At 40.5% G+C, this 22,139-nt stretch overlaps 1 protein-coding gene across 2 annotated transcripts in view; it reads left to right on the plus strand.

Moving 5' to 3' along the window:
• The first annotated feature begins 5,617 nt into the window (after positions 1–5,617).
• LOC100557579 (septin-2) overlaps positions 5,618–22,139 on the plus strand; it is a 54,317-nt gene continuing 37,795 nt past the window's right edge. For both annotated transcript variants that reach the window (XM_003225124.4, XM_008117363.3), the window contains exons 1-5: positions 5,618–5,755; positions 14,622–14,671; positions 15,354–15,453; positions 18,032–18,118; positions 19,990–20,113. In XM_003225124.4, coding sequence (XP_003225172.1) covers positions 14,645–14,671; positions 15,354–15,453; positions 18,032–18,118; positions 19,990–20,113 — 338 coding nt within the window. In that variant the 5' untranslated portion in view covers positions 5,618–5,755; positions 14,622–14,644. The remainder of the gene's footprint in view (positions 5,756–14,621; positions 14,672–15,353; positions 15,454–18,031; positions 18,119–19,989; positions 20,114–22,139) is intronic.

Consider the following 22,139-nt stretch of genomic DNA (forward strand, 5'->3'; position numbering starts at 1 on the left):
TGCTGACCTGAAGACTGCCAGGTTCGAATCCAACCCAGGGAGAGCGTGGATGAGCTCCCTCTATGAGCTCCAGCTCCATGCAGGGACATGAGAGAAGCCTCCCACAAGGATGGTAAAACATCAAAACATCTGGGCGTCTTCTGGGCAACATCCTTGCAGACGGCCAATTCTCTCACACCAGAAGCGACTTCCAGTTCCTTAATAATAATAATAATAATAATAATAATCATCATCATCATCATCATCAAGGCCATTCTCATGTCAATCAGGAACGGGTGATTTAATGCTTTAGACCAGGCATAGCCATTCTTGGGGCAGAAGTCCTTCGTTTCAATAGGGTTCGCTATTAGTTGCGGATTCACATGGCTACTCTTGAGACCACAACAGAGCCATAGCTTAGTGAAAAAGCCATGAGCTGAAAGACCATACTTCAGTTATAAAACAACTTCTTTACACAAAGAGAACCAATTTTGAAAAATGATTGCCACTAATAGCAGTGAACAGCATGTTACACGACTTGAATGCCACTGACATTTTTATATGAGAGTGGTAAACATTTATATAAGAGAGCGGTCGAAATGCTCTTGACTTTTCTGCATTAATTTTCTTTATAATAGAAGAGACATAATACAGAGCAGTCCAGCGCTTTGGTTTAAGTGCAGCTAAAAGGCTGGTATTTAATGGAGCACCATTCTATGCTCTATCCAGACCTCCGCTTTCTCTCTTAATAAAATAAATAGAGAGTAGCTTAACTGCCTCAAATGCATCTCCGCCTGTTTGTCCCTTAGTTCTGCCAAATTGATTTGTTCCTTTTTTCTAAGAAGACAATATTACATTTAATTCACTTCAATTTATATATATATATATATATATATATATATATATATATATATATATATATATTACAGGCTTTGTCATCAAGCCATTAGCTAATAAGTCAGGATGCTATGTTCCCTAGTCAGTCCATTAGCTTTAAAACCAAGATTCCTTTCTGGTTATGCAACTCATATAACTAATATCGCTACTCTAATGAAAAGTAAGTTGTCTGCTCATTGGAAGCTCAGTCAAATCAGGCTGGGTTTGCACTTGGATGGGGACACCAATACCAATCAAAGCGCTCCCGACAGATGGCTACCCAGCCTGTGCTGTAAGAGAAGGGTAGTAAAGGTAAAGTCCGACTCTGGGGGCTGGTGCTCATCTCCATTTCTAAGCAGAAGAGCCGGAGTTGTCTGCAGACACCTCCTAGATCATGTGGCTCGCATGACTCCATGGAGCGCTGTTACCTTGGGATACCAATTTTAGAGGAAAGCAATGGAAAACTAGCTCTGAAAGTTCCTTGCCCAAGGGCATTATCACATAGTGCTGTTATAGCGTCATAGCGATGCTTGTGCCCTCCTGCTACTGTAACATTACAGTGTGGCTGAAAATGTTGGAAATAATGGTGGAAATAATGGTGGAAATAATCTGTTAATGACCCCTTATCTGCCGACAGGGCGAGCTTCTGTTGTTAGCCCCAGCTTCTGCCAACCTAGCAGTTCAAAGGCATGCAAATGTGAGTAGATCAATAGGTACCGCTTTGGTGGGAAGGTAACAGTACTCCATGCAGTCATGCTGGCCACATGACCTTGGAGGTGTCTAAGGACAATGCCAGCTCTTCTGCTTAGAGATGAGCACCACCCCCCAGAGTTGGACCAGACTAGGCTTAATGTAAAGGGGAAACCTTTACCTTTACTGTCCTTCTCTTACAGCACAGGCTGTGTGGACATTTGTTGGGAGTGCTTTGATTGAGTATCCCTGCATTACAAGGGGTTGGACTGGGTGACCCTTGTGGTCTCTTCCAACTGTATGATTCTATGATTCTTCCCATTTCTGCTATCTATATATTTGTTGTTATAGTGTCGTAACATTATTGTACGTTCAGCCATTATGCTTAGAGCTAATGCAAATACAATTGAATTAGATGATCCCATCACAAAGCAAGTGATGGATGCAGGAGATACATTAATGTGGACGAAAAGGGGGCAATGATGCTGAATGGAGAAGATTTGAAATGAAATAATGCGGCATAACGGAACGGTGCGAAAAGGCCCTTGGAAAACCCGAAGGAGTTAACTGGCACATGTCGAGAGGCAACTCAAAAGCAAAAACCGGCACACTTTGCTCACGCTTATCCAAACCTCTTCTCACATACTAAGGAACTATTCAGGTTGCTTGACAGCATTTTCCAATGGCAGCGGAGCCATATCTCACTTTCGCTAAGTCACAATGTGTTTTGTGGTCATTCCCAAAGGAAGGAAGCAAATGTTTCAGCCTGTTCTGGTCTGAGGTTATGTCACACAATTGGAGTCATTACTTTCACAGCAAACGCTTGCGGCTTCCTTATTGTTAAGAATGACACATGCTCACCATGACTAGGGACAGAGAGAAATGGTCTCGGTTATAAGTCACATGTAGTGAAATGTATTTTGATGTCACAGGAAAGCAGTTTTGCAACAGGAAGGCTATGCACGTATCCCAGTTGAAGGGATGAATTTCCAGTTCTTTCCCATTTATAGTATTGTCTATCTGCCCAAGTAAAAGACGTCTCTGGGTGGGACTGAACTTGTTCAAAAACATGCATTCAAAGGGCTATTAGCATGTACCGGCAGTACAAATTAGATATTCTGCTATATAATTTTTACTGTTCTAGCATCATAACGTGATGCACGCATTAGGGGAAAGGAGGGAGGAAGGAAAGAAGGAAAGAGAAAAAAAAGGGAAAGAAAGGAAAGGCGTATGATACTAATAGTAATAATAATAATAATAATAATAATAATAATAATAATAATAATAATAATAATAGATCACAAGGTTGCCAACTCCCTCTCCTTTGTTCCAGGCGGTGCCAGAGTTTACTGAGTTTGCCTCCACTTACACATTCCTTCAGACTTCCTTTTGGGGATCTTTCAGGATCCCCAAAATAGACAACGTGACGAAGAGGCATCCCAGCATGAGGAACTTGTCCTATGTTACCCTTCTGAGCATGGCTCACCGGGTCTTGCGATCGGCTCTTGTTGGGAAACTTTGGAAACTAGAGCTGTCACAGGGCGCATCCGCACTGTAGAATGAATGCCGTTTGACACCACCATGGCTTGATGTGATGGCGGCAGTCAGAGCTTTGAGTCTATGATGTAGAATTTTGAAGCAGAGGCTAGATGGCCATCTGTCAGGAGGGCTTTGATGGTATCTTCCTGCATGGAAGGGGGTTGGATTGGATGCCCTTTGGGGACCCCTTTGAGCTCAATCATTCTATGATTTAGGGTTTTGAAGCAGAGGCTGGATTGCCATCTCTCTGTGGGCCTTGATGCAGGGAAGGGGGTTGGACTGAATGCCCTTTGGGGGTCCCTCCCAACTTTATGCATTCAGCAAAGACTTCCATCCCCCAAAGCCGAGCCGCCCTACTTTTCCAGAATGACTTTGCTTGCAGCAGTCTATTTCTGGCAAAGGAGAAGCAACGATTCCTGATCTCAAGGTTACGGATATCCACAGATTATTTTTTCGTCCTTGTTAGCGCTGTTTTTTATTGTCTTGAGAGGTTTTTAATTAGCACCCTGGAGAGGGGGTTGTATTTATGGGAAAGCGACAGCGTTTGACGTGGGAGTGTGCTCGGAAACATCCTAATTCAGGGCAAAGTGAATTCGATGTATCTTCATAACTTTAGGATATATCTATCCACGTAATAAATGTGAAAATCTGTATGTGTGTATGTGGCTGGGGTACTCACCTCCACAGATAGGCTCCTGCTTCTACAAACATCTATAACCCACAGTGCTGAGGAGCCACCAAAAGAACTCCCTCCAATGACATTTCAGGTTATAGCGAGCGCCTTGAATATGTAGCCCAAACCCTGCCAGTGTCCTCACCAAACACTACGGGCCACCACCTAAAGAACGCTTTCATTCGGGGACAATTTCATCCTAGATTTTACGTGTTTCCTCCACTGCAGACATCCCAGTGTTTCTTACTCTCTCCATTGGTGTGGAATTTGCATGATCCCGCCCACTGCCTCTCCCTTAACCCTTTCCTCCTCTTTTCAACTCTGTCTGCATAACAAACAGAGCAGAACTGAGCAGCAACTAAACATACTGGATTTCCAACAAATCGACAGAAAAGGCAGTTCAATACATGGTAACGTTATGTAGTAATTACTGTACAGTAGAGTCTCACTTATCCAACACTCACTTATCCAACGTTCTGGATTATCCAATGAATTTTTGTAGTCAATGTTTTCAATATATCGTGATATTTTGGTGCTAAATTCGTAAATACAGTAATTACTACATAGCATTACTGCGTATGGAACTACGTTTTCTGTCAAATTTGTTGTATAACATGATGTTTTGGAAAAGCCTATTAAACCTCAAATTATGTCATGAGTTTACAATTTAAGCAACAAAACATCATGTTTTACAACAAATCGACAGAAAAAGCAGTTCAATACACAGTAACATTGTGTAGTAATTACTGTATTTACAAATTTAGCACCAAAATATCACAATGTATTGAAAACATTGACTACAAAAACATTGACTACTAAAAGGCAGAGTTGGATAATACAGAACGTTGGATAAGCGGAGGTTGGATAAGGGAGACTCTACTGTAATAATAATAATAATAAAGTCACAAATTATGCCAAACGAAGACACTTCCGACCACTTTTCCAATCCGGTTGAGGGAGGAAAATGGTTAAATCTGAATAGTGGAATAATTTATAAACAGGGTTGTTGTATGTCTTTCGGGCTGTGTGGCCATGTTCCAGAAGTATTCTCTCCTGACGTTTTGTCCACATCTATGGCAGGCATCCTCAGAGGCTGTGTGGCATGGATAAACTAGGCAAGGAAAGGAATATATATATATATCTGTGGAGAGTCCAAGGTGTGGTAAGAGTCCTTTGTCACTGGGAAGCCAGCATTAATTAATTAACCCTAACCCTAACCCTATCCTTGCCTAGTTTATCCATGCCACACAGCCTCTGAGGATGCCTGCCATAGATGTGGGCGAAATGTCAGGAGAGAATGCTTCTGGAACATGGCCACACAGCCTGAAAGACATAAAAGCTACCCTGTGATCCCGGCCATGAAAGCCTTTGACAACACAATTTATAAACAGCCTCCAACTTTCATCATGACTGATTTAAACACTATTGTTTTTCTCGTCTGGTGGCAGGGAACAATTGTCCAGTCATTCTTATAGCAAAGGTTAAGCCTTATCTGCCCAGACATGACTTTTTCTGGCCTAGTTTGGTCAGGCCCCACCACTCTTGGGCAAGGCCCTATCATACATGACACACCTTTGAAGGGGCATTCCTACAATTGAAAGGCAAACAATGAGCATTTCTAACGAACAGCATTAATAAAGGTCTCACTCAGGCAAGTTTGTTGGACCAAGACAAGCCACCAGCCTCCAGTGGGAAAGAATGAGAGAAGCAGCTTCGCTGTAGGACAGGCCTTCTCAACCTGGGAGGCTCCAACAAAGTCTCCTCAGACTGCGGGCCTCCAACTCCCAGAAGCCCTCGCCAGGGAGTTCAATGGTGAGGCATTCTGGGAGTTGGAGGCCCGCATTTCTGAGGAGACCTGCTTTGGGACTTTGAAGGGAGAAAGGGCGGGGCTTGGGAAGGCAGGGATTCCCAAGCCCCGCCCCCCAACTCGCTTCCGGATTTGTGGGCCCGGCTGAAGAGTGAGGTTCCTGAGGCGGAGTGTCGGGGTTTGAGGGGACGGTAAGGAAGGGGACACGCTCCCGGTGGCTTCGGGGGCCCAGGAGCGAGGGAAGGCCGGTCTTCGTCCTTCCAGGCCGGGAGCTGCAGCGAGGGAGGGAGGAGTGACTGACAGCTTGGCTTCCAAATGGGCGGGAGCCTCAGCCTCAGTTGGGAAGGCCTCAAGAAAGGGCTAGGCCAGGCCTGGGCCAACTGAGGCCCTCCAGGTGTTTTGGACTTCAACTCCCACAATCCCTATTCATCTACTCCAGTGGTTCTCAACCTGTGGGTCTCCAGGTGTTTTGGCCTACAACTCCCAGAAGTCCCAGTTAGGATTTCTGGGAGTTGAAGGCCAAAAACATCTGGGGGCCCCAGGTTGGGAACTACTGAGCTACTCCCTTTATATGGTATCAGATAACCACACATCTACTTTGAATGACACTTTTCTCATTCCAAAAACCTACAATTAACAGCATTCCATAATACCGAGCCATGGCAAATTCAAGATACATCATTATTTCTTATTATAACTTCACCTGCAGTCGGGCGTAATAATAGAGGTTATTATTATTATTCATTCTGAAGTTGATCCCCGATCATTCAATCTGTTGGAAGATTAGACAGAATAGGACCTCCGTTCAAAGCTGTATACAGTAGAGTCTCGCTTATCCAAGGTTCTGGATTATCCAAGCCATTTTTGTAGTCAATGTTTTCATATATCATGATATTTTGGTGCTAAATTCGTAAATACAGTAATTACTACATAGCATTACTGCCTATTGAACTACGTTTTCTGTCAAATTTGTTGTATAACATGATGTTTTGGTGCTTAATTCGTAAAATCATAACCTAATTTGATGTTTAATAGGTGTTTCCTTAATCCCTCCTTATGATCCAAGATATTCGCTTATCCAAGCTTCTGCCGGCCCGTTTAGCTTGGATAAGTGAGACTCTACTGTACCGAGCTATGGCAATTCAAGATACAATAGAGTCTCACTTATCCAAGCTAAACGGGCCAGCAGAATCTTGGATAAGTTAATATCTTGGATTTTTTTTTCGTGTCAGGAGCAACCGGAGTTGCTTCTGGAGTGAGAGAATTGGCCGTCTGCAAGGACGTTGCCCAGGGGACGCCCGGATGTTTTGATGTTTTACCATCCTTGTGGTAGGCTTCTCTCACGTCCCCGCATGGAGCTGGAGCTGATAGAGGGAGCTCATCCACTTTGAACTCGCTGCGCAATCGGGGGCTCCTTATTAGCTGGCCTTAAAGGGTCAGAACCTCATGACAAACTGTGCACTAAACATCTCTGTCAATAGCTTTATTCCTGAGTCTGTACAGGTTGAACATCCCTTATTTGAAATTCGGAAATCCAGGTTCTTCAAAACCTGATATTGTCTAAATAGTGAAATAATGTCACTTTCTGATTTTTAGTGGGGACAAACTGTGTTTCATGTATGAAATTATTGGAAATGTGAATAAAATGACTGTCAGGCTATCTATATAAGGTGTATATGAAATATCAGTGATCCTGTCGCCAAGGTTATGCATATGTGTATGTGTGTATGCGCAAATACAGTAGAGTCTCACTAATCCAAGCCTCGCTTATCCAAGCCTCTGGCTTGCATTTTTGTAGTCAATGTTTCCAATATATCATGATATTTTGGTGCTAAATTCGTAAATACAGTAATTACAACATAACATTACTGCGTATTGAACTACTTTTTCTGTCAAATTTGTTGTATAACATGAAGTTTTGGTGCTTAATTTGTAAAATCATAACCTAATTTGATGTTTAATAGGCTTTTCCTTGATCAGTCCTTATAATCCAAGATATTCGCTTATCCAAGCTTCTGCTGGCCCGTTTAGTTTGGATTAGTGAGACTCTACTGTACACGTTTTCCAAGATCTGGAATCCAAGACACTTCTAGTCTCAAGCCTTTTGGGTAAGGGAGACTCAACCTGTATTCGAAGTGATTAAAGTAGACAGAGGATATTTCATCTTCTGCTCCATATGTCGACCCTGTTCTTTCTGAATGGAGAAGGATTGTTGGTTTTAGCAAGTCAGCAGCAGTTAGGAGGTCTTTTGTCACACAAATCCCTGATAGTTTGGACAAAGAAAAGTCTGTGGGTCTGAAACCTGAAAAAGTCTATGAGAGACACATCGAAATCAAATTAAATGTTGAGACAGTCTCTTAGCTCTGGGAAGTAATGCTTTGCCGGAGAGAGAGTTGGCAGCACAAGTCTGTACTTGTCTAGTCATTAGTTCGCTGCCTTTTTTCCGATGGGGATTACGCCCGTTTCGGTTCTTAGAAGTATTTCCTATGTGAAATACTATGAGCAGACTACTGTATTCTGTAAACGGTTCTGGATTTTGGCATTTCAACCTCCTCTTTCCCTTTGCTCATAAGCTCCAGATTTTGTGCCTGGCTTTGTAATTTTGAAAGCATTTGAGGAATGCCACATGGATTGGAGGCTTCCTGCTTCCATCCCCACCCAGAGCGTTAGGTCTTCCATCGATAAAACCCACAAGTAATTTGTCAACTATTGCATGCATCCTTGCCTTTCTCAATAAGGAAAAGCCAAACGTGTCTAGTGGCTCGTCTCCAACTGGCCCTTCTCTTCAAAGCTGAGAAAATGTCTCTGGTTTTGGCATTATAAACACATTGGGCTTTTTGCTCAGTTAAAACTGGCTACAGACATCTAATCGCTGCTCCAAATTCCAGACGTATAGGATTTGGGAGAATAAGGCATGGACGTCTGAGCTGGTTTTTAATCGCTTGAGAGGGACAAATGCTGCAAAAGATATCAGCCATGGCTGATGTTCTTGGGGTAGCTGGCATTGCTGCTGTTGTGACTATGAGGACGCTATCTTTATGTCTTTTCAAACAGACTCTTTGTCTTAAGTCTCTTTACTGATCTGCTAATCTCCAAAATTCGATAGAATCACAGTGTAGAGTTACAGTATATATGTGGCAGTCCTCCCCTTGAGTATGAGAAGAGTTAAACTAGCTAAAAAGCGAAAGAGTGTTCTCTCCTCTTGGACAGTCCTTTGTGTAAGAAAAAGCATAAAAGTAGATGTAGGATATATAACTATGAGCACTTGAGCAAATATTTATAGGAAATGACTGGCGACTCTTTCCCTTTGGCTCATGCTTCTTTGGATTCAACCCAAAGTGTTGGTTCACGATTCTAGCATTGGGTCCTATCTTAGGATTTCAAAGCTAGCCTTGTACAAAAGCTAGAAAGGCATTTTTGGGGCTGCATGATTCTTCCATAATAATAATAATAATAATAATAATAATAAATAATAATAATCACACAGTCCTAAACGCTTGGGAAGTGTTCGACTTGTGATTTTGTGATACGAAATCCAGCATGTACATCTTGTTTGCTGTGTTTTTGTGTCAATAATAATAATCTTTATTTATATACCACCCTATCTCCTCAGGGGACTCAGGGCGGTTTCCAACATGATAAAAACAATACAATACAATACACATAATAAACAGAACCATGGAACAATTTAAAATAATACAAATGGTAAACATAAATATACAATATACGATCCAAAGAATGACAGGGTTAGACCATCTTCAGCATTCCTCTCAGCTTCACACTTGCAAAAGTAAATGTTTCAAGATGCGATGTTTCATCTGTGTTTACAAAAGATCATCCTAATTAGCAGTTTTGAATAGAATTCAAGATGGTTGGCTCTGTGGAGTCAGCTATATGGCCTTGTAAAAATGAGTAAGAGTATGTTATATTCTGGTCGTACTCATTTCTGTGTGTGTGTTTGAATGGATGAAAGGGCAGGGTTGGAGAATATCTGGCCCTCCTTAGTTTGCTGAATAGCAACTCCCATCATCCTTTGCTATTGTCTGTGCTGGCTAGGGATGATGGGAGCTGGAGCCCTAACCATATCTGGTTATGCTGTTTTGGGGGTTCATGTTATGTATTGATACAGGGAACAAAAGCTGAGGACTCCTTTCCTGAACTGGGAAGAAACCCCAAGCTAATATTGGACACATGGAGCAAAATATTTTCTTGCTCCTCAGTGCTGCAGAAGAGAGAAAGGGTAAAACTAAGACAGTACTAGTCAATCTATCCAAGGTCCCTTTCCAAGTTCAACAGCAAAGCTGGAAAGCAAGAAAGAGATATCAGAGGGAAGAGAGCAATAATAAATAGAGGTGGATCTTGGAACCTTTATGGGAATTCATATTTATTCATGAATTTAGTGCTTATTTATGGTGGATTTCTTTTTTTTAAAGCGTGGATGTTGGCAAGACAGATTGGAAGTGTGTTCAGATGGAAAGAGAACTTGAAAACTCAGACCTGAATTCTCACCTCCTCCCGTATTTTTGGACCCATTTAATATATACGATGTTGAAGGAGGTGAATAATGTTCAATTTGTTTTGTCTCCATAGGGTTGACCATCAGCTGGTCAGATATTAACACATATTAGTTAGAGCTTTTGAAATAAACGGCTTACTCAGAGCAACATCGAAGGTACATTAGTCATTGCCAGGGCTAGATACTTAATGCATTTTGCAAAAACACTTTAGTTATTTGATGTGAAACAACTAAAACTGTTTTAAAATAGTAATGAATCATAGCTGTAACAGCGTTCGGCAGGGTTTGCATGAATTCCCAGAACAGTTCTCTTTGTCTTTTATCCTGACTCACCAGGATTAGCTTACAGTTAGAAAAAGAATTTTGTTGACAAAAGAAATTCATTAAAACAGAATGAAACAACTATTTCAAAAGGATTCAAAGGCTCAAAGCAAGAGTGGAGAACATATAACCCTCCCAGGGTTGTTGCATTGCAGCATACTTCAAAGTAGGTTGTGCTAAGCAAAACTGATGGGAGTTGTAATCCAGCAATCTTTGGAGGGCCATAGGTTCCTTGTCCGGGTTTAAAGACAAATATAAAGTGCTTCTTTCAGAGATTCTTAGTTTCATGAACTGTTTGACTGTAGTCAGCTGACTAGTATGGTAATTTGACCATTGAGTAAGGATTTGGGGGAGAACTGTTGAGTTTGTGGGGATGCCATGCTATGGTGGAGTATGATTTTGTCATGGGTGATTAAATAATAAAATGATATTTTTAAATATGAAATCCAAGTTTGTATGATCCTACAAAAGAGGCCACTGGCTGGCCTTTTGTGTGCATAAACCCAGGAAAATTTATATAACGTCCTTCAGATGCAGGCTGGCAGAGTTTACTTTTGACCTCCCTGAGTTCCAAAGGAAGCTGCCTGGGTTCCTTCCTGCTTCTGCCGTGACGGCCTCTTCTTGTCCTGGGATCCTGATGCGGTGACGAGCATGGCGTTTTTGGGCAGAGAGCGGCTGTGCCAGGGCTCTGTGTACTTTCGGAGCATTGCTTTCCAAAGACTGCGCTCCCATGAGATCGGAAGTGTGTTGGTACAGTACGTGGAGTTCAGAAAATGATCTTTGATGAGAAGTGATTGGCCGAGTTACATAACAGTCAGAAACATCCCTTGATTTTTCTTTCTCAGGACCCTGGTTCCAAAATATTGATGTTTACTTCTCCTCGTCTCCAGGAATTGCTGCAGTTCTGCAGTAATGATTGGAAATAAAAAAGTATTGTTCTATATGGGTTGGTACTGTATATACTTGAGTATAAGCCTAATTTTTCAGCCCTTTTTTAGGGCTGAAAAAGCTCCTCTTGGCTTATACTTGAGTGAGGGTCCTGGCTGGCTTCTATTCAGGTCGGCTTATAGGTATTCAGAGTTGGACAGTCTTATCTTATTAAAGTCTTATTATTATCTTAAATTACAGTTTTATATAAATATTCAAAAACATTTAACCCACTGATGCCTCAAATAATGCAATTTTATTAATATCTATTTTTATTTTTGAATTTGACCCGCTGCTGCTGCATTTCCCACTCTCGTCTTATGCTTGAGTCAATAAGTTTTCCCAGTTTTTGTGGTAAAATTAGGTGCTTCGGCTTATATTTGGGTCAGCTTATACTAGAGTATATACGGTAGTTATTTGGAAGTGTGTTTTCGCCTTTAGACCAGTGTTTCTCCCTTGATCAGCAAATATAGTTGGCTCTCTGCTTTCATCAGGGTTAGGGGTTCTAATTTGAATTTATTGATCTGTGGCCAACTTCAGCGAGAAGCGCCTTAGAAGCATTTCTTTCTAGGAATCTGTAGGTCCTCAAAAGCATCTCTTATGTTCAGCTTTGCTTGGCGGAGTTGTTCTGGAAGACCTAGAGATTCTTGGAGTGAACCTAGGCCCATTCTAACTGCCATATAATCCAGATTATCAAAGCAGTTAATCCACATTATCTGCTTTGAACTGTGTTATGGGAGTCTACACTGCCATATAATCCAGTGCAAAGCAGATAATCTGGATTATCTGTAGAAGGGGGAGTAGTTACATTGATTGTGAGTCAGGATTTGGTTGATGCTGATTCGATTGTTAGCTGATCAATTGAAAAAAAAAACTGGTCTGGGAATGGGTCCAAGTGCTACTGAAAGCTCTGTTTGTACAGCTGCATTGCTTTTGCTTGGCGGGCGGGAGGGAGCGATCTGTGAAATATAACAATTGAAGTTGTGCTGAGATTAGAGCCGGTGACGCTGATTGTTTAAAAACATGTTTCATCTGCTTTAAATGTCCTCTTCGATGTCCTGCATGGATTGAACAGTTGACTTGTTGAAAATCCCAATTGCCATTGGTAATAGAACAACAGATGTGAAATATAGGGCGAGTCTCCCTCATCTGTTATGCTTGGGACCAGAAGTGTTTTGGATTTTGGAATACTTGCATTTGCATCTATGTACATAATATGTTCTCTGGGAGATGGGACCCGGGTCGAAACATGAATCTGCAAGTGCTCTGAAATTGGATGGGATTGGTTACAGCAAGTATTTTAATGGTGTGTGCATTTATTTGTATATTGCCACAGTGGCGCAATGGGTCAAACCTTTGTGCTGACTTGAAGGTTGGGTTGCTGACCTGAGAGTTGGCAGTTCGAATCCGTGAGATGGGGTGAGCTCCTGTCTGTCAGCTCTAGCTTGCAGGGACATGAGAGAAACCTCCCAGCAACACATTTGGGCAACGTCTCTGTAGACAGCCAATTCTCTCACACCAGAAGTGGCTTGCAGTATGTTCTCAAGTCGCTTCTGACACGATAAAAAATGTGTATATATACACTATATATTTATGTATAAATCTAGAAATAGGGTTGTTGTATGTCTTTCAGGCTGTGTGGCCATGTTCCAGAAGTATTCTCTCCTGACGTTTCGCCCACATCTATGGCAGGCATCCTCAGAGGTTGGGCGAAACGTCAGGAGAGAATGCTTCTGGAACATGGCCACACAGCCCGAAAAACATACAACAACCCTGTGATCCCGGCCATGAAAGCCTTCGACAACACAAATCTAGAAATGTTAGTCAGAATTTGACTCCCAAAAATTTGACTTATCCATTGGCTAGTATGAGTACTGTACATTACCTCTTATCAAAGGAGGAACCATCTCTTTATCTGAGTAAAATGGCAAAAGCTTATTCCTTTCCAGGAGAACCCAAAAGAAACATAAAAATTAATATACTCTATGGGGAAAATGGTGATTGCAGCCATGAACTGCTTGTCCTTACTGCTTTCTGCGGAATGACCCTCGACTTGTCCATGGGTCGTATCAAAATCCATCATTTTGCCCCCGACTTATACATGAGTATATATGCGTGTTATGGCTGAATTTCCCCCTCCCATCCCCACAAGGGTTAGTTATGGGTTCTGTCAACTCCAGGATTTATTTGTCCGTTTTCTCCAGTGCTGAGCCCTTGCTTTTCCTTCTTAGCGCCGCATCCTGCCACCCGTCGTAACTCTTGCAAAGCAACCGGGAAACATCTGCATCCAGACCTCACAGGTGTCTGTCTGTAGGTCATTTCCTCTCTTTCAGACCAAGACGGGCGATTCATCAAGACACCCGGCAATGCAATTTCTTACCACTTTCTTCCTTTGTTCCTGCAGATGTTCAGGATGAGGGAACCATTTGTTGCTTACGAAGCATGCATGCTCCAAAGAACATGCTCCAACTCCCTGCCAAGTCCATAGGGTTTCCCAAAGTAGTGTAGTGAAGCCAGGTCTAGCCATCTGAAAGATGGCAAAAGTGAAGGCGTTGTATTCTAAGAATTTTCCAAAAGTTTTTCTTTTTAACTGGAACATATATTTGCTATGGTTTGAAAGACACTTTCCCTTCTGAAGTGTGCTGTAACTCTTAAAAAAGAGAGAGGAGAGGAAGAGAATGATACTTTTGTTCTGCTATATCTTGACATTTAAAAGGCAGGGAATCAAATGCCGTTAGCGTACGTTGCTGTGAGTTTTCCGGGCTGTATGGCCATGTTCCGGAAGCATTCTCTCCTGGCGTTTTGCCCATATCTATGGCAGGCATCCTCAGAGGTTGTGAGGTAGTGTGACTGAAAGAGAATGAGAGAAAATAATAATAATAATAATAATAATAATAATAATAATAATAATAATAATAATAACTTTATTTGTATTCCGCCCTATCTCAGATGTCAGTTTGACATCTGAATTACATAATGCCTTAGTAGTGGTCTAATGACTAATCTTCACTCTCCTTTGGTCTTATCAGTGCGATTTAGTGCTAAAATGTTTGACTTATACCCAGGAAAGCCTGGCTTGGTCACACAGTGACTCACTGCAATGTGTGCTGTCTTCTTTATGCTCCTGAGCTTTCTTTGGTTCAAGGCACAATCCAAGGAATGTGGGTTTCCTTAACCAGTGATGAGTAAAGGTCCATGTATGCTGGTTTCTTTGTGCTATTGTGATGGGAAATAGTGTAATTCATTCATGGCTTTGTGGTTCTGAGTATTACCGTTTGTATATATTTTTGCAGGCTGAAATTTGGAGTGCAAGAACATGTCTCAGGCGGGTGAAAAAGTAAAGGTAAGCGCAGTGGCGTTGGGCTGTATCTTACCAGACACATGTGCTAGCAATATGGATGCTTAGCCTTAGTATTTTCCTAAGGAATCATATACAGTATGGCCCCTATATCCGTAGGGATGTGTTGCTGGGCTTACCATGGAAATGTGAAAGCAGGGATAATAGTGGTAAAATGTTAACAGTCTCTTCAATTATTAGAGCACTTGGTGCCATTTCTGATATTTTTCAAGAAGTGGCAAGAAAGGAAGCTTGGATTTGCCATTTTTTTAAAAGAGAAGGGGTGTCTATGTGGAAAGCTGCACGTTGTTCTAGTGTGGGGACATTATGTACATACCCTCGCCCCATGCATTTCTGCGTGAGAGACCCAGAAAGGAAAGAGGAAGCATGAATCATACATCTTTTTGATTTTCAAACATCTAGAGCAGTCCTTTTTTTTTTGTTCTCACGTTTTGATCCCCCCCTCCCATTTTTATTCAGGATAAAGAAAACAAAGAAAAAGAGCAACATTAGAAAGCAGATTTTTAATAATATGTAATAATATATGTAAAATTATTAACTAGCCAGCTACTGCAGTCTGCTATTTGTTGTGGTTGTTTTTGAACATTTATTTTGAACGATTCTTATAAATCATTTGAAAGAATTACAATGCTGCCTCATGGCTCTCTTTATTGCTTTCCCATTCCAGTTTTCCGACTCTGCAGGGTATGTTGGCTTTGCCAACCTTCCTAACCAAGTCCACCGGAAGTCTGTCAAGAAGGGCTTTGAATTCACGCTCATGGTGGTTGGTAGGTGCTTTCTCTCCTTCCATTTCATTAACTTACAAGCGGCAGTGAAACATGTGCTTTGTTTTGTGCTATCTTCTTCTCCTTGTCTCAGTTTTCTTAGAAAAGGGATTTAAGGAAGACATGTACTGGTATGGATACAATGGTTTAGCAGGTGCTGACCAAGTTTGTCCATTCGGATAAGACTTAGAAATTGCAATTGACTGACTGCCCAAATTAGACTATTATTGGATTGTGGTTTAGACTTTCTCTCACCAACCCCCCCCCCCCCCCCCGACTCATTTCCTCTAGTTGCCAGTGAAGACACTTTGGAACCTTTTCCTATCTTTTGTTGAAGCACGAAAGGTCAAGTCCTTGTCAACAGTCGCTAAACTATGGAATTCTTGGGAGTAAAGAAAAAAGGGTGGCCTTTTTCAGCCATGTGAAGGTTGCCCTTCGTCTGCCGTGGCCTCATCTTCAAGGGCTTGTTTTCACGTGCTACGCAAGGCAAAATCCAGAGTGACTTCATAAAAATTAATTTTCTCAGATTGGTTTCTGTAGGAGTATTTTGCAGGAGTGACTCAGACTTTTCATTTTGGTAGGTGTGCAGAAAAACATTTCTATGAAAAGAGCTGCCGGGGTCAGATTCCGGTATGGCTGGCTTTCCTAATTATTATGATGCTCTTCATTTATCTCCTGCTTTTTCCCGCACTCAAGGCCGCCCACGGGTTATTAAGACCAATTCACATTGAAAGCAAGACAGACAGCACGTTATTACAGTCAGTTCTTAACAGCTTGACGGAATAGGAAAGTTTTCACTGGCTAATAAAAGTAGCACAAAAACGGATGTCATTCTGCTCTCTCCTTTGTTCCCACCAAATGAACTGGGGAAGGTAGTTGGCAAAGAGAAGGCTTCTGTGGGTTGTTGTACCTCACAACCTCTGAGGACGCCTGCCATAAATGTGGGTGAAACGTCAGGAGAGAATACTTTTGGAACATGGCCAGACAGCCCGGAAAACACACAACAACCCTGTGAAAGCCTTCAACAACACACAGAAGGCTTCTGAGCTTGAATAGGCTCATAAAAAGAGATATGCCTGTTCAGATAGCCTGGACCTGAGCTATATTGGGCTCTATCTATCACAGTGTTCTCAACCTTTTTTTGACAAGGGACCAGTCTCCAAAATTAGTACCAAAAGGGTTACAAATAAGTTTTTGGCCAACTTTAGATTCAGTTTGGTTATCTGGGGTGATGATTCAGAAAATTGCATTGGATAGACCATATCAGTTCTAGTTTCTGATACAAAACATATGCCACTCAGTAGTTTCCATCTGCTCATCCACACAAAACCATATTTAATAATTTAGAACTTATGTGGTCTATCCACTGCAGTTTTCTGAATCAGCACTTCAAATAACCTCAGGAACAGGCCTAAAAATGAAGACAGCAAGAATTTTTTTTCCGTTGGTCTGTGTTATTATCCGTAGTAGTAACAGTGAGGCCGCAGACCATATTTTAGTTCTTGCGGACCACTGGTTGTCCATGGACCACAGGTTGGGAACCACTGATCTATCATAAAAGTCAAAATATATTTGTTGTATATATGTGTGTTTCAGGATGGTTTCTTGATGGCTTGATGGATCTGAACCAACCTATCATGACCCACCTTGAAATAATGATAGGTTTGGGGAAGGCTGGAGTGTATGCAGTCTTCATCTGGGATATAAAACATATATTGATTCAAAGGAGGTGCTTTTGCTACCTTGCATTGTAAATGGAGTTCCCATATGAGTCCCCACTCCATGTATTTCCACTATGTCTCCTGTATCAATTTAATGATATAATAATATATAATTATATTATAACATAATTATAATATATTGTATATACATGTAATATTAATAATAATATTATGATGTAATACAATGTAATAATTATTATAATTCACTATTATAATTGTATATTTATATTACATGCAATATTACTAATATTGCAATATAGTCGTATAATATATTGTATGTATATATACTTGTAAACCGCCATGAGTCCCCTTCGGGGTGAGAAAGGCGGGATATAAATGTCGCTAATAATAAATAAATAAGTAAATAAATATTATTGGACTCAAGCATCCATCGTTTTCAACTTGAAGAATGGTGTGTATTGCTGGGAGTTGTAGTTCAACAATGTTGGAGACTGATGGGCACTGGTTCCCCATCTGTGAAGGCCAAACATTATGGGCAAGAAGCTGCATTCTTTTTGATCTTAGAAGACTGCCTTTGCTTTGTGTGTAACTGTTCCCCATGATGTATTTTTGGCCTTCCATCTGTTCTGAAAGATAAACTGGAGGTCAAATGAACGCCGAACTGGATGGGAAAATACTATTGTAGATTAGAACCTTTAGTTTGACCTTCTGGGTTGATTTATGAAAACAGGTAGAATAAATTTAGAATTTGTGCGGGGAGTGCATCAATGTGTTTTTCCTGTTTTCTTTATTTCCGCAAAGCCTTTGATGCCATTATCTTACAACCTGGGGAGGGAGCAATTGGTAGAAAAAAAATTGCATGAAAGATGTGGGAGATTAAACCTCTTTTTTATTTGCAGGTGAATCTGGCTTGGGGAAATCGACCTTGATTAACAGTTTATTCCTGACTGATCTCTACCCTGAACGTTACATTCCAGGAGCCGCAGGTAAATCCATCTCTTTTCGGTGACTCCACCTCTGATTGGGGATGTGTGTGGTTGGAAAAGGAAACTGGAAAAGGGGTTGGGCAGAGCAGGGATGGAAAATCTGGAAGGCAAAGCATTTTGTTGTTTCCCATTTGTAGTTGTGGAACATTCCCAGTTGTACAGTTTTACATTTACATTTTTGTTATATTTGATTGTATGTTGTTTTGTATTTGTATTTGTACTCTTTGGAAATCTCCCTGAGTCCCTTCGGGGAGATAGAGCGGTATATAAATTAAAGATTATTATTATTATTATTATTATTATTATTATTATTATTATTATTATTATTATTTTATTACATCCATAGGTGGATGGATAGATAGATGGGTGAATGCATGCATGGGTGGATAGGTAGATAGATTCCTGCCTTCAGTCACCTGTTGACGTTTGATCATGAATGTCCTAAGGTTTTCTCACGCAAAGGATGCTCAGAGGTGGTTTTTGCTAGGCTCTTCCTCTGAAATAGAGCCTACAACATCTGGAATTGCTTGGTGGTCTCCCATACAAGTATTCACCAGGGTTGGTTCTGCTTAGTGCATATGCTTCTCAACTTGAGACAGAATTTCCTTGCCTTCTCCTGGAGCTTGGAGTCAACATCCTACACAGACAAGGAGAGAGACCATACAAATACACCGTAGGGGCTGAGCTTGACTCAAAGTTTTTATTGGACTGACTGGATTCCTTAAGACTGTAGCCCAACAAAGATCTCTCATTTGAGCCTTTCACATCTTGTTATATGTTTGTATATGTTTCAAGGAACTGCTTGCCCCGATCACCGTTGTTGCTTGGCTCTGTTGAGTTGACATCAGTATTTTTGTTGCTTGTCTTTGAATAATAACATTGAAATAATAGCACTTATTATTATTGCTTGAGATGATTTCTCCTCTTGTATGTCCATTCAGATGCCTCTGTGAAATGGTTATAGTGTCTGCCCCTTTCTCTGTTCAATAATGCATATTATTCTCACTAAATTATGCGTATGCGTAGCCTTTAACAGTAGGAGGCAGACAAGACAGCACAAGGAACTCAGTTCTTTCGGGGATGTACAATGAACTAGACCAGTGATGGCCAACCTATGACACGCGTGTCAGCACTGACATGCCTAGCCATTTTTGCTGACACGCTGCTGCCTGCAGATTGATTGGATGACTATGTCTTTTGTGGCCAAATCTGGTGTGATTTGGTCCAGTGGATTTGTTGTTTACTCCATGGGAATTATGCACATTAAATTTATATATATATATATATATATATATATATATATATATATATTCATTCTATTATTATTCTATTATTGTAGTATATTATCATATTATTACTATTATATTATTCATTATTCATGACTACATTGAAACTAGAATAGAGAGAATCAGCGTGGAAACTGCAAGAGGTATCATAGATTGTTGTACATGGAAATAAAGGTAGTAAATAGTTTTTGATTTATTAAATACAGTTATATATTACAATTATACATTTTTGTTATTTAAACTATACATATTGCAAAATTATGGGGTTTTTTTTCTCGAAGTGACACACCACCCAAGTCATGCTAGGTTTTTTGGTGAATTTTGACACACCAAGCCCAAAAGCTTGCCCATCATTGAACTAGACCATGGGCCGGATCCAAAAGGGCTGTGCAATGAACTTCAGACGCCCAAGGCCATTTCTACATTGTTTATATTCTCCAACCTTTCTCTGAAGCTGTGATACTTAGACTCATAAAATCTTCAAACCGTGTGCCCCAAACTGAGGGAAAAAAACTCTAGGTTGTTTTTTACCCTCTGGCCATCTTAAGAAGGAAACGTTAACGTTTTCAAACCTTTCTCTTCCAGAGAAGATTGAGAGAACAGTCCAGATTGAAGCTTCCACCGTAGAAATTGAGGAACGAGGGGTGAAACTCCGCCTCACAGTGGTAGATACTCCGGGATATGGAGACGCCATTAATAGCCAAGACTGGTATGTTTTGCTCCCACTACCACCCATGATCTTGAACCTTCCCATCTGTCCTGGAATTACCAGTATTTGGGGTTCATGTCTGGTGTCAAAATAAGAGGGCATTTTCCAAAGACAGATTTAAAATTCCATGGCTTTTGATCACTTCTGAGCATTAGGTAGTTGATGCAGGATTGACATCATGAGTCCTGGCAGGAATGGCATCTTGAGTTAAACTATTTTCATGACAATAGAGCTGTAAAAGCCTCGTTCAGTTGGGATTATGTGTTGTCCTGTTTTTGCCGTCTTGGCGCTGTTCATTGCATTGTTGTCCAGCTTCATAATGTTGCTTTCCTGCCATGATTTCCCAGTCTTTCTGTACCAGAGGGCTTTCTTGGTTTTCATTACAGTTGGTTTGTGCTTCCGCCTGTTGGGTTTCCAAGGCTCGCTCGCTTGACTATTGTGTTGCAAGGCCGACTTCCTGTTGATTGTATCCCGATGCTGTGTTTATTAGTTGGAAACGTTTCTCCGAGTTCTGTGAGTTTGGATCTCCACCCGCTTTTTCCGGGGGAGAGGGCAAGGTGGTGCTGGGCTCTTCTGTTGCAATCCTGTTGCTGAAATTGTGGCAAAGAAGTACTGTATATACTCGAGTATAAGCCTAGTTTTTCAGCCCTCTTTTTAAGACTGAAAAGCCCCCCTCGGCTTATACTCAGGTGAGGGTCCTGATTGGCTTATATTTGGGTCAGCTTATACTCATATTCTCGAGTATAAGCTGACCCAAATATAAGCCAATCAGGTACATTTATTATTTTTCTCTATTATTATTGGTATTATTACATTTATTATTTTTCTCTATTATTGTTGCTACTATTACATTTATTTTACTCTATTTATTATTATTATTATTATTATTATTATTATTATTAATACATTTATTATTTCACTCTGATCTTATTATTATTTTTGCATTTATTATTTTACTCTGTTTATTATTAGATGTATTATTTTCCTTTACTCTATTATTATTAAAAGGATACATAAGCACATTTCCATTGAAGAAGATGAGAATAATGATTTGATCAGAGCTGGACAGTTTTATTTTAAATTTGAGCTTTATGTAAATATTCAAAAACATTTAACCTACTGATGCCTCAATTAATGTAATTTTATTGGTACTGTATCTATTTTTATTTCTGAAATTTACCACCCTCGGCTTATACTGGAGTTAATGTTTTCCCAGTTTTTTTGTGGTAAAATTAGGTGCCTTGGCTTATATTCAGGTTGGCTTATACTCGGGTATATATAGTATGTGAAAGCGTTAGGTCCTTCTCTTCTCCTCCCCTTAGTCATTAGTAAAACAGTAACTAAAATAATAAATAAAATGTCAAAATGGAATTATTAAAAAAATCTGCGTGCAATAAAACCTATAATATAGGCAAAATAATGCTAAAATCTGAAAATCTACATTGCATCAAAGTATGCATACAGTGCAATAAAAAGGTGGTAAAAATATTTATTCCTTTTCAAAACGTGGTAAAGAACACAGTTTTGTCCAGCTGTGTGATGAGTGCTGAATTTTCTGGGCTATTTGTGTGTGTTTTGGCAATGTGAAATATATTTTGCTTTATTTTTTTTCAAAGTAATCCAAACCTTCCAACAATAAGCACCTTGTTTGCTGTTGTAATGCTGTGGTGCAGGATATGATGTTGTTTAGTTAATGGTTGTTTCGTGGTGGAAAACAGGTGTTTCCCGGAATCTGAGAGGTACCGCGATCTGCTGGATAGGAAAAATGAACAAGTAGCGATTGCTCAAAAATGGCATATAAATAACTTCCAGCAGTAGAGAATTTTCTATGCATCTCTCAGCAAGGACTTTTCTGTTTGCCTTAATGGTACTTTTCCAGTATCCTGTCCCAGTTTCACTGTGAACGCTTTTGCTTCAAACCCTTAAAGCAGAAATGCTTTGGCAGACAGGCCAAGATTCTGCATGGACAGAATGAAAAATTGAGAAATATGCCAATATTTCTATCCTATATCTCTGGGATCTTAAC

This window comes from Anolis carolinensis, chromosome X, assembly GCF_035594765.1.
Source record: "Anolis carolinensis isolate JA03-04 chromosome X, rAnoCar3.1.pri, whole genome shotgun sequence".
In the NCBI taxonomy this organism is placed as follows: Eukaryota; Metazoa; Chordata; class Lepidosauria; order Squamata; family Dactyloidae; genus Anolis; species Anolis carolinensis.